The sequence below is a fragment of the Corvus cornix genome, chromosome 2, assembly GCF_000738735.6.
Source record: "Corvus cornix cornix isolate S_Up_H32 chromosome 2, ASM73873v5, whole genome shotgun sequence".
Classification (NCBI taxonomy): Eukaryota; Metazoa; Chordata; class Aves; order Passeriformes; family Corvidae; genus Corvus; species Corvus cornix.
This window is the reverse complement of record NC_046333.1, coordinates 130642856-130656229: the sequence shown is the minus strand read 5'-3', so window position 1 is coordinate 130656229 and position 13374 is coordinate 130642856. Positions and strand designations below refer to the sequence as shown.

General features: G+C 41.7%; 1 protein-coding gene across 3 annotated transcripts in view; it reads right to left on the bottom strand.

Moving 5' to 3' along the window:
- DPY19L4 (dpy-19 like 4) overlaps positions 1-10348 on the bottom strand; it is a 33298-nt gene extending 22950 nt beyond the window's left edge. For 2 of the 3 annotated variants that reach the window (XR_752395.4, XM_010404967.4), the window contains exons 1-8: positions 9923-10262; positions 7579-7686; positions 6492-6616; positions 5718-5808; positions 3848-3969; positions 2870-3015; positions 907-1030; positions 225-359 (exon numbers count right to left, since the gene is read on the bottom strand). Coding sequence is in view for 2 of the 3 variants with exons in the window: in XM_010404967.4 (XP_010403269.2) it covers positions 225-359; positions 907-1030; positions 2870-3015; positions 3848-3969; positions 5718-5808; positions 6492-6616; positions 7579-7686; positions 9923-10019 (948 nt within the window). In the remaining variant the exon portion in view is untranslated. The other variant, XM_039572719.1, reaches the window with a different exon arrangement.
- Positions 10349-13374: the final 3026 nt, after the last annotated feature.

Sequence of the window (13374 nt, the reverse complement as noted above, 5' to 3'; positions counted from 1 at the left end):
GCTTTGTTTAGCTTCTATCCTAAACACAGCAGTCCAAAAGAGACTCAGTTGAAAGTTATTTTATTCTTCTGATGGATATGACATGCACTTCAGCTGGGCCCAGGCTGCAAGACACTCATCACTCAGTCTTGTGCCCTTTGGAGCTCCTGAGCAGTGTGAATGGCAGGCACCTCAGAGGCTGCCTGTAAGTCCTCAGCTATCAATAGGTTGAAAAGTTCCAATACCTTCTCTGTCTGTGCTAGGGCAAAGCTGTCTAGCAGGAAAAGAGAAACAGCCTGGACAAACAGGAGATAATGACTGTATTCCCACATCATGATGAAGGTGTATGTTGAGGCATTCACCAAAAGATAACAAAACTTCTAGAAGAAAAAAAGAAAAGTAAAAGCATTAATTTTGTACTTATGCACGTCTGTCACCAAGTAACTGAGAGGTCATTAAAATATAAATTATGGAAATTAATCATTATTTTGGGAAATAATTAAAATACTGACTTCAGACATGCTTAACTTTCAAATGGAAGAAAGTCATTCCTGAAATATTCAAAAACATTTAAAGCCAACCAGAAGGAACATTTTTGAGAAAGAGACAGGGTAAGGAAGTAACCACCAACTACTTCAAGAAAAACAGTTTACATAAGAAAAATTCTGCATCAGTTTATTGAAAAAAAGCAGCATATGGCCCATTACAACACTGCTCCCTCTGAACCCTCCTGGGGGCATAACAAGGTAGGGCACAAGTTGCTTAGCAAAAACTGCACATGCCTAGGTGAAATCCATCTGGCTCTTTTGAAAAGAACAGACAAAACATCTACTGTTTTCTGCCCAGAAGGGCAACAATAGCAGAAGTAACTACCGTAGAGTACAGTTTTACCAGCAGCTCTTTATTAAGAAACTACTTTTGCTTTACCTCAGCAGAACAGTTTAGGTTTTTTTTCAAATAGCCTGTGAGAGCTGCTACTTGACATGCAAAATACGGCAAAGCCCAATTTTCTCTTGATGGTATGGAGTAATCAATTCTTGTTGTATCTGTCCTAGAAAAAATTACAAAGAAACAAGAATATTAAAATATTTATGGAACAAAAATACCAAGGAAAGCCTAAACGTCACTTCTAATTGTAAACATGGCCTTGCAAGCAAACTATTTCAGTTTTTGGTGCAAAGTAACACTGACACAATTTTGCTGCTGATACAGTTCACAAATTTAATAACAGCATGGAAGGCCCAATCTTTACTCATCTATTTAGTAGGTTTCTATATTAGGTGGCATTTATAGGACTGAAGCCAAAAAGCATCTGCCTGGATCCTTTTCTGACCTGCCTCACACTGAGAGTCACAGCTTCTGCCAACCTGCACTGGGACAAGGGAGCCTTCTTTGGCCAGGAGCAGTGCTAAATGCTCTTATGTCCCCAGGCAGGGAACTGCTGCCTTGGCAGCAGCTTTCCACATTGCAATGAAAATCAGCTCACAGCTGAGAGAAGAGATTCCTTTCAGTTCTCATACAGTATGTTTTAAGCAAGTGATTTAGGTAGTCGAGCACAACATACTTAGGATACAAACTGGTGCTCCCTCACAGCAGCAGCAGCAGCAGCAGCAAATATTTTGTCTACAGGGAAAAATTCTGCCCAGCAAACCAAGAGATTAAAGACGGATGGGGAGCATGCAGGGTTTTCTCATGGAATGACTTGACAGTATCCACACAATTAGAGGTGTAGGTGAAAGTTTTTTAAAGTGCTAAAGTGACTCAGAAGCACAAGCCACACTTTCAAATGTGATCAAAGGCATCAGTCTCAGAGGTACATAGTCTTCTTTGTGTCTACTATGCCTTTAAAAAGGAGCCTCAAGCTTCTTTATCATTTAGATATTTAAAAGCACCACCTTTCATTTTTTCCTCTGAAGCCTCTTACAGAGGCATATTCAGAGCTTTTTTAACTACTAAACCTTTCACTTTGTTGACACTGTTTAATCCTATTCACTGTTGAAAAAAATTACAGATTTATTCACCATTTTTCCTACTTTCCACTGTTCACACCAGCTTGATGAACAGTATTTTTAGCTACTAGTCACAGATTCAGTCATGGTGACTTCACACTCCTGGAAGATGCTTCCCAACAGTTCAACTTTAAAGGTATATCTCTAACATTTTGCTCCTCCATAGTTCTTTTATTTCAAGTGCTCTCAAGTTCACAGAAAGCCCCAGAGTGCCATGGTGACAAACCAGGAGCATGAACATACGTTTTCATTGCCCAAATGAGGCTCCCTATTATTATGAAGCACCTATTATGTGGTGCTTCATAAGGGGAAGGGGAATTCCAAGTGAATTGTTTTAAAATAAAAAAATCTTGATATTAAGATCATCTAAGAAAATTCCACTTTGCAGAAAAACACACTCCAAAAAGAAGATTAAAAAAATCAAATACTCTTTAAAAGAAAAATGCACTTGATCATTTCCTTCTATGCCACAGGATAACTGTCACAATATTTAGAGCTGGCCACAGAGTGCAGTTCTGTTTTACAGCTGTTTTGGACATTTGTTTTCATCCTTCACCAGCACAAAACCAAACCTTCTGAGGAATATTTTTGAAAAACGAAATTGTGTGTGAATACTCCTGTATTCACACACATACATAAAGTCAGTTCAACTGGTAATGTGGATGGTTTGGACAACAGGAGGCCTTTCCATTAATAAAATCATCATGAGACTCAATGAATCTCTTGGAAATATTTTCTATCCACCATAAGATTTTGCTCTCACAGCGAGAACACAAAGCTTAATAAAAGCATTTCAATCCACTAATTAAAATAATTTCAAACCACTAATATTTTAAAATGTCTTATTGACAAACTAGATTGTATAAAGATGTTTTTCTTACCTGTTAATAATGAACCATGCTACAGTCAGCATTCCTGCCAGCCAAGTCCCACTCATAACCCAACTGGTTACAAACAATGCAGTCACATAAATTCCCTGCAGTCCAAAAACTATACCAATGTAGAAATACACTGGTTCAATAACTTCCTGAAATTACAAATAAAAACGAAGAGACATAGTGGCAGCTGAGCTGAAGCTGGAAATTATTACTATTTACTATTTGTTATTGCTAACAATGTGCTAGGTGCTTTACAAACAGGTAAGAGACGCCTCCTATTCTAGAAAAGTACTGGGCATGCTTTTATTTGGGGCTCAGGAAGAACAAAGCAGTGTAAATTACGTGCACACTTCAGGACTCAGCTTGCTAGTGTCATGATTTTTGTATTTGCTTTAGCTCAAACACTGTATGCGTGAGATTTAATAAATCTATGCTGCAGTGGGATATAAAGTTCACAGGACTACTAGAAGAAGTTATAAAAGGGAGGAACTCAAAGAACTAAAGATGTGGCAAAAATGGTTCCAAAACCAGTAAATAATAAAAAAGGAAAGATAATGAGAGAGGACACAAGTATGCAGCATAAGCAGAACAAAGCCTGAGTAGAATGGAAACTGACAAAAGGTTAATCTACAGAAGTGTTCTTCCCTATTAGAATGGGCAGACAGGTACCACTGTAACAGACCTCTGCACTATAAAAGGGGTTAACTTTCCTGTTTTTAATGGATAGCACAGATACTCCTGACATTTCTAAGCAGTCTGTAGATGCAAAGAATAACAGAAAAGGTTAGTGGTTAGCATCAATCCCCCAAAATCCTGTGCCAGAGACTGATCAGAATTGAGGAGAACCTGGACCTGGTGACAGCCTTAGCTCAACTCATTCAACAAAAAATGTATGTGTTCATTGTATACAGCACAGAATGTCTCATACACACACACACACAACCATAATGAAAACACAGAAAGTAGGAGAAATGCACATACTTCACTACCAGATGCTTGATATAAAACACTGGCAATCAACTCTGGGTACAAAGTCATTTGCTGGACAGCATTTATGGTCTTCAGTGATACTGTCCTATTGTTGTGTGTCAACTCATAAACACCTACAGACAAAAAAAATATTATTCTTGGAATCACTTACTATTGCTGTTCCTAAAAGAGGCGAAACTACATTCAAAGGTAGGGGGAAAGAAATTTGATCATTACAGCTACTGACTGATTCATCACACCTAGTTTTAAAGGAAAAAGAAATTTCCGTGTTAGATGTCATTCCACCCTACTGAGATAGATAGAAAGTTATTACCTTTTTTCATCTAGTCCTTAAATAGAAGGCCCAAAACTAATCATCTAAAGCACAGTCTTTTCAGTAACATACCGATGCAGTCCTGAAACTACTTGCCCATAGACCACCTTCACAGGAAGAGAGATCTAATAGGGATGAGGACGATGTATTAAACCCGTCTCCAGAAAGAGGTCAGGTATGACGGCCTCATCACCCCTTTCAGCTCTGCATTTCTGAGATTTCTAAGAATTATTCACCAAACACAATGTGCCTTTCTATGGGGTTGAGATGGAATTGAAGCTGTCATACTTGAAGGATCATTCCAAGATGATTCCAAAATGTTATAAATAAAGAAAAGACTTGTCAATACTTCAGACAATAGAGGGAAGAGCAAAAACAATCCAAATCAGGATATGGGGGAGAACAAAAGCCTCAAAACCAATGCAACAGTCAAACCAGACAACTGTTTCCAGCTCTGAGCATATCTGGTGTATGGTCTGCAGCTGGTTCTCTGTAAGCCAGACCAGGTCTTTGAGGATTTACAACTGGGTTCAGCACAGCTGTAATACACTCTTGAAAACTGGATGCCCTGTAATACCTTGTAGACACATGAGTCTACCTGTTTGCAGAGACAGCGTCCCTGAATGAGGCATGCAATCCATCCATTCACAGCACGGGCAATACCCCCAGAGGTCATGAGGCACTAAGTGCACCAAAGACCTCAGATATTGCTGATGTGCTACATTCAGCTGGGAAACTGTTCAACCAATAAAACACTAACCACAACGTTTAGTTTTACTGGCTTCAGTGAGGTTTCACAAAGGGACTGAATTAATTCAGTGGCCGACTGCTGCGAGATCCTCTTCTCTCCTGAGTTCTTGCATTTTCCCCATGCTAGTGCAGTGCTCTTCTGAACTCCCTGAACTATCATGAAAGTGTTCCTTCTTCTTTTCACTGCTTTAGTTTTCTTTTGGTTTAGGGACCCAGGGTCAGTGAGCCCCAGAGCCAGTGCAGGATGAAGAGCAGGAGCGCAAAGGAAGGAGAGATCATTGTCGCTCAGCCTGTTCTCCTTCCTGTTGCTTTCTGTCCCCACCACTCAGTGCTCATCAGCATCTATTCATCACAGCTGACAAGAGTAAAAACTTCTGGCAGGGATAGGATGGAGCAGATCAGCTTGTGAAAGAAATTGTTCTGTCTTCCGACAGAGGATGGAAAACAGTAATTTTCATCTCCCATTCCCAAATTCAACATAAATTATATTTACATGGCAGAAAATCCACTATTGTGACACAAGCAAACCCAATGATAACTTTGATACAGGGCAACTTAAGAGTAATATTAACCCCATTCTAGAGTATTGATTAAAGGCGATCTGGTGGAATACAGGATAGTTAAAAACTGTTTCTTAAAAGGTACTGAAAAGTTAGGATAGCATGTGGTTTTTAATCAATCTGACCAATATACCTACAGAAGAGTATAAAATCAGTCTCCCCAGTCCGCAGGAGTTTATTTACTGTCTCCAAAGAGAACAGGACTTTTCAAAGTTAAAAAAACAAATGAGTTTTGTACCTCTTTCAAAGGAAGGAGCCTTTAGCAGTTCTTTATAAAATGAGTAATAAATGGCACTGTCACCCTGAAATGTAATTTCTCGTTCAAGTTCCTAGGAAAAAAAAAAAAATATTCATCTCCTGCAATCTCTTTCCAGAGAAGACAATATATTTTCAGATAGAAGAGTTTTGTAATACAGCACATGATTATGACTTCACTGTACATCTTCAAAATATTCCACAAAACATGAATCTTCACAGCATTTCTGTCAGGTACAGAATGCTCTCTACAACTCAGCAAACATGCTTGGAAAGAGAGCAACACAAATCCACATCGGAAGTCAGCACAAAATCCACGGGGTCTTTTCATATTCAAAAACCTGAATTTCATTCAACTTGCTATACTTCACTTAATAATGGAGTTCTTAAGAAAACAAAACCAAACCAACCAACCAACCAATCAAAAAACAACCCCCCCCCAGTCCCAAAACAAACACAACCCCCCCCCCCCCCAAAAGCTCAATACATTTTTCTGTTGATTAGCTTCTGCAATCCAAGTATGCTTCAGTTATTTCTCCATATTTTATAAAAGTATTTTAAGGATAAAGGGTGGCTACATAAAAAGCAGGACAGGCCAAGATGACTGTTAGCAGGAGGAAAAAAAAAAGGAAGCTGTTTCAAAGACAGAGGCCTCGGCAGAAGAACATGGGATTCTGCAAGTAGTTTCAACATGGATCAGATTTGATTTCAAGGACACAATTTGGCTTTTGTTTCAGTAGTTCAACTTTATCTTTACCTGCCTGCTGGAAAACCAGAATTTCCGTTCGTGATATGTTGAGAGGTACACAGCATACATCATTCCACTGGTGACAGCCGCGAGACAGCCAAAGAAAAGCTTTGCAAAACGCTGGATTAACATATCTGAAAACGAACAGTGAAAAAGCTAAAGTAGTCCAGAGGATTGAGAAACAAACAGTACATCCTACACATGACTCTGATTTCTGAACAACAAGCAAACTTACTGGCATGAGAATTATCACACCATCAGCAGCACAGATACATTGAAAACCGGTTTGCTGCTACTGTCCTGTAGTTTTCTTTCCCAGTTGTTATCATTGCTTCACAGGACCTTCAGACAAAATACTCACACACTGCACTGCAAATTTTCTCTCCATTCCAGTAAGCTTTGTTTTCAAATGAATTCCAAGAAGGAAAAGCCTCTTCCAGATAAATGGAACTCTAGATTCTACCCAAAACACCACAAACTTCTTCAAGATATTAACGGACAGAGGTGGCATACCACATTTAACATAACTTCTGAGACATTCTATTTCCCATTCTGTTTTTAAATTTGAGAAAGAATGAATCTGAATTTTACCACTCATTCAAAGGGTGTCTACTTCATCTGTAGCTCCCTCGAGTTAGTATGTACTTTTAACACAAAAGTTTTTGGTAGCTTGGTGAGCACTTGCCTAAAATTATTTCTAGTTTTTGTTCTGTTTCTTGAAAGGCTGCAAGGACTTTTTGTCTGTTCTTGTTTCAGTACCATTACTTCATGTATCTCAGCTTCCAACCAAAAGATCATTCCAGAAGCAATAAAAATATTTATTTGTATGCAAATAGTAACAACAGTAAATTTCTTAACTCCTCTGCCTCTACCTCCCCAAGCCTGAAACAGTCCAAGACTAACATTTTACTCTGCAATACACAAAATGTCATTATTAAAGAACTCTAATATACATGCCTGTTTTCTCTTGAAACATTAAGAAACCTAATTCAAAGTCAGTCTGTTATAAATTACTGTGCTACAAATATCTTCCCATAAAATGGAAGAGAATAATGAAAACAACAATCAAAAGTCAGCTAAAAATTCTGTAGCTTACATTTTGGCGACCTTCCCAGCTTTGAGTTTTCTTTGTTTCTCTCCTCTGGAGCCATTTTGTCAGATTCTGTGCAGTTTTGTTTCTTTCTCTGTCGCAGGTCTGCTGCCCCTGAAGACATTTTTATATTTGAGTTATTGCAACACAATACCTAAAATCACACTGAGAAATCCACACAGTAGCAGGTAGCAGCCAGTTATTGCTACTGACTCAATTCCATGGAAGATATTTGACAAAGACTCAATTAAAGTATGTCATATGCCCAACTAAAATAACAATATAACACTACAGAAATCAATTCCTATCTTATTCCTCAGACAAAACGGTAGTATTCTCTTGAGGCCATACTCTGGGATTACCCAGAACCCAAACTAGAAGCTAACTGGTTTATTCCTTGGTGAACATACTACACCAGTGAAGGAAATCAGCAGTTTAGATAAGTTGATGCAGACACTGGGAGAAACTGGTGCCAATTCCATCCTACTCTGATCCTGGTTTTATGCTGCTATAGTAGTGTAATACAAAAATTGGGCTAGTCGACTGCTTTTAAATTGAGATGCCTATTATTTATATGGCAAAGGATTTCATAAAGTAAATATAATACAACTTTTGGGTCTACTTTTGGATCTACTGGAACTAAGCAGATTTATGAATATTTGTCTAACATGTAATTAAAAAGCCCAGTCTGCTCAGCCACATAGATCACATCACAAGACCAAGGTCTTCTTGGGCTTCTGTTAACTTTTTTGTGAGCAGCAGCAGTATGAAGCTCTGGTCCATTTATTTTACAGTCTGAAAGGCAACGATGCTAATTCACAGACTGCAAATCTACATACAAAAAGATTCATTGCAAAAAGTATTTTATAATCACTACATTAAGGATATGCCACAATATTTATGTCATTCTGGAAGTGTGAGGAAAAGGTTTAACTGTAACTCACACTCCAGAATTTTTAGCTCTCCTGTTTGACCTACTGTCCAACATTGCTTGAAACATTGCAGCCACCAATTTCCTCTGGACTTAAAACATCTCCTTCATAAAACCCATCCAACTTCAAACTTGAAGTTTCAATCTTCACATCCCACAACAAAGCTTTTAAGTACTCTGGCTTTATACTACTTCAATTCTAATTCTACTTTGTGCCACTATACTCATCTATTTTTCACCTACTAATTGAACACTGCCTGTAATTTTTGTCTTCTCATCTAAAGAAGGATAAGATAGAGCTGGGAAACATCCAGAGAAGAGCCATGAGGGTGATCTAAGTTGTGCAATGGCTCCCATACAAGGAATGAGGAAGCAAATTGAAGATGCCTCAGTCCAGAAAAGCGGATGACCAACACAAACATGCCAGACATCTACTAGTTAGTGAAGCGCACAAACACACTGAATAGGGAGCAGTGATTCACCTTCTTTTCTAATACAAGAAGCTCTCAAACAAACCTAGTGAGTCAAGCTAAAAAGAACCAGATCATTGCACATCACCTTCATGTAGAACACCCCTCCCCAAAGAACATTCTGTAAACCAACGGTTTGCAGATTCATGAGAAGACAGACACAGTTATGGAGGACAAGCAACTGGAGACTACTAAAAACATAGAAACCATGTGCAACCCAGAAAGTACCCCTGCTGAGAACAGCTGGGAGGCTGGGATATGCCATGGGACAGAGTTGCATATGCTTGTTTTACTCTTGCATTTTTCTAGGTGCCTATTAAGAGTCTCACTTCTGCTGATTTCTTCAAGAAAACGAAATGCCACCTCCTACCCCTACAAAGGGGGTTTGCACTGAAAAGACGTGGAGAAAAATACGACTAAAAGTGAAACAGAACCGCAGAATACCCTGACTTGGAAGGGACCCACAAGGATGATCCAAATCCAGTTCTTGACCCTGCACAGGACACCTCAATAATCACACCATGTGCGTGAAAGGGCTGTCAAAGCGCTTCTTGAACTCTGTCAGGCTTTGTGCTGCAACCACTTCCCTTGGGAGCCTGTTCCAGTGCCCAACCACCCTCTGGGTAAAGAACCTCTTCCTAATACCAACCTAAACCTCCCCTGACTCAGCTTCAGGCCATTCCCTCGGGTCCTGTTACTGGGCACCACAGAGATCAGTATCTGCCCCTCCTCTTCCCCTCCTGAACAAGCTGCAGACTCCGATGAGGTCTCCGTCAGTCTTCTCCAGGCTGAACGAACCAAGTAACTACAGCCGCTCCTCATACAGTTTCCCCTCAAGGCCCTTCACCATCTTCGTAGCCCTTCTCTGGATGCTCTCTAATACTTAACGAAACGAGAGGGAAGGCTGACTAAAACATACGGAAGGATGCCAAAGAGAAAGTACACTCACGGAGGCATCCACGGAGCCCACAGACGCTGTCCCGGGCGCTCTGCCCAGAGACAATGCCAGGCGAAGGAAGAGAAACCGATCCATGTTCCCAAGACATCGGCCCGGCCTCCCGCTTGGGGCTGCACAGGACGGGCTGCCTTGGGCGGGGATGGGGCCCGAGGGGCCTGCGGGGCGGGTTGGGCCCGGGAGGCCGCCTGTGTCCTGCAGCCCAGTGTTTCACCTCCGTCCGTGCGCGGCGGTCCCGGCATTGGAGAGGCCACTTCAATGCCAGCCTGAGCCAGCGGCCTGGCCCCGACCGCCTCCGCCCGGCCCCGGCTCCGGCTCCGCGGCCTGAGGAGCCACCCCTCACCTTCCTCCATCGCCGGCCTGTGCTCGCCGCCCGCCGCTGGGTCCCCCCGCCGCTCTCTGCGGGGCGACGCGTCCGCCCCGCCCGCGCCGCCGCCGCCCGCCTCCCGCCGCCCGCGGGGGCGGGGGTGCTCCCGCATCCCCCGGCGAGCGGAGCGGAGCGGAGCGGCCCCGCGCTTCCTCCCACGGCCGGAACTGCGGCTGCGGGGGGCGGCCGGAGGGGAGCGGCGGCGCACCGGGGCGCAGCGAACGTGCAGGGGCACAGCGGGCACGCCGGGAGTACCGGGGCACGGCGAGCGTACAGGGGCACAGCGGGCGTACCCGGAGTACCGGGGCACAGCGAGCGTACAGGGGCACAGGCCGGCGATGGAGGCGGGAGTACCGGGGCACAGCGAGCGTACAGGGGCACAGAGCTCCGCGCTGCCGCCGCCCGCCCCGAAAGCAGCACTCCCCGGGCAGCGCGGCCGTTCCCTGCCGCTCCCGCCGGCCAGCCCCGTTCCAGAGGCACCGGGCGCCTTCGGAGAGGCCGCGGGGCCCCAAATTACCTTGGACAAGAGGAGGCTCGGGTGTGACCCTTACCGCTCTCTACAACTACCTGAAAGAAGGTTGTAGCCAGGGGAGGGTCGGTCTCTTTTCCCAGGCAACCAGAGACAGGACGAGAGGACGTGGCCTCAAGCTGTGCCAGGGAAGGTTTAGGTTGGACATCAGGAGGATTTTTTTCACAGAAAGGCTGATTAGACATTGGAACAGGCTGCCCAGGGAGGTGGTGGAGTAACCATCCCTGGAGGTGTTTAAGGAAAGACTGGACGTGCCACTTTGTGCCAGGGTCTAGTTGACATGGGTGGTGTTCGGTCAGAGATTGGACTCGATGATCTCAGGGGTCTTTTCCAACCTAACTGATTCTGTGATTACAGAATTGGTAACTCTTCTATCGAAGAGGTTTATGGGAATTGCCCCATGGAGGCTGCATGTCTCCTGACCTGCAGTCAACGGCCAGAAAACTGATTTGGTTACTTGTCTGGCAGCTGCAAGGAGAAACTAAACCAATATGTGTGTCCTGTTGGAGTGCAAAATGAGATTTATAAGTTTCCTGGATTTTTAAATAAAATCTAAAATGCTTCTGCAGTTGTTGATTTATTGGGATAGTGAATGGAGTTGCTTATGTTCTTAATGATCCACAAATTATCCATTCCATTTCTAATATATTTGGTTTGATCTGGGTTTTTTTGTTTGTTTGTTAGTTTAGGGGTTTTTTTAAGTTACTGGCATAAGCAACAATATTCATTGCAATGAAAAGAACAGTAATTGTTCTAAATTTGTGCTCAGACCATCAGTACATGGACAGACATAAAATAAACAATTGCTCAGTTGTGCTCTAGATGTTGGTTTTTCTTGAGCCTTCTTTGTACCTGCTGTTTTATAGTGTACCCTGTTGCATTTATTGTGCAACTTCAGTTTTCTACTGATGCTCCAATATGTAGATCATGCTACACCTTGATTTCAGTAAAATTATAAATGCACATCAAGTTATTTACATGCATAACTGTACAGTTAGAAGAGAAGTGAAAAATCCAGCCTGCTCACTCAATTTTCATTTTTTCCTAAGGAAAAAAATTGCACATTTGAAGGTGGGTGAACCAAAAATCATTTTTCATGCAAGTTTCTTTCTTCCAGAATGAATATGCTGAAATGATTGTTAAGGTAATGTTGAAAATGTTAATACTGTTGCACTTCAATCCTCCAAAATGTTTTCTGTAACTAATATTATATGAAGGTTATTTCATTTGATGGATTATGTGCCCTAAACATTGTGCTGTAATACATTACAGTGAATAAATACAGGGATGTTGTGTTCTTTTTCCAAGCTTTCTCTGTACAAACATGCATCATATATCTGCATGATGGCAGTTGTTCTCTGTTTACATATTATTTCTGAGCCCTGCAGACATAACTTTCCTTTTTATTTACAAGTTCATGGTACTGATGCTTTCCAGTTTAACAATCATTCTTTCTCTCCTTTAGAGATTGTTTTTAGGAGACAGACACAGATATACCTTAGTATAATGCATTAATACTGCGCATGTTTGTCATTACACAAAATTTTGAAAAAATATGTAGTTGTTTATTTTGTAAACAAATCAAGTTATATTTTTGTATGTTAAAGGTCTCATGCCTAAAAATATATGTAATGTTTCAATAATCAGGTAATGACTATGGATATTTCACCCATTCTCCTAATTTCAGTCTTTTGTAGGGTTAATTTTCAGGCTTCTAACTTACGGTTCTGGATTGTCAGTATCCAGAGGTTTTGCTTATTTTAATTATTTCAAATTCTTCCCTCCCCTAAGCTGTATGTCTTCTACCAAAGTGTAAAAAAATAGTGCCTACAAAAGTGTTTGTGGGACAAAAATTTTGCTTAAAGTTGGAAAGGTGTGCTCTCCCACCTGATATGAGGACTGCCAGGAAATAAGCGGGGGGATATTGAGGGAGAATGAAAATATGGAAGATTTACTTAAAACTGGACCTAAGAAGTCCTAATAAAATTAAGTTACACAAAACATATAGAACCTTTGGGATTTTTTTTCCCACCAATGTAATTCTCTTCCTATCTTATTTCAGCACAGCTTCCAGTGGTTTTGATTGCTTCAGCTCCTGCCTGCCTTGCATAGGATATAAGTAAGCCAGGTTCTATTGTCATCTGCTTGTAAAACATGGAAAATACACATTAAATCAAGGGAGCTGATTTAGATTTGCACTCTGAAACTGAGTTGGGGACATGGAAGCATGCTTTGGCTCCGTTCTCTCTTAGCTTCAATCCTCTGGTGGTAAATCTATGTTTTGATTTCTCCTGAGGCCTTTGGAATTTCTTTACACAGCATTCCTCCACAGACAGAAGACACTACAGATGTGATTGTTGTGACCGTCTTCCTGTTCTTTCTACCCTGCCTCTTGTATTTACTGTCCTTGAAGCAGCATGAGATCCTGCATATTCATTTTCTTTGCTTCTTCCTGTCACTCCTGGTGCTTCCCTGTAATCTAGAACTAACTCATGTCACCCAATGTTTAGATGTGTGTGCTCTACAGCCTCTCATCCTGGACACTTTCTC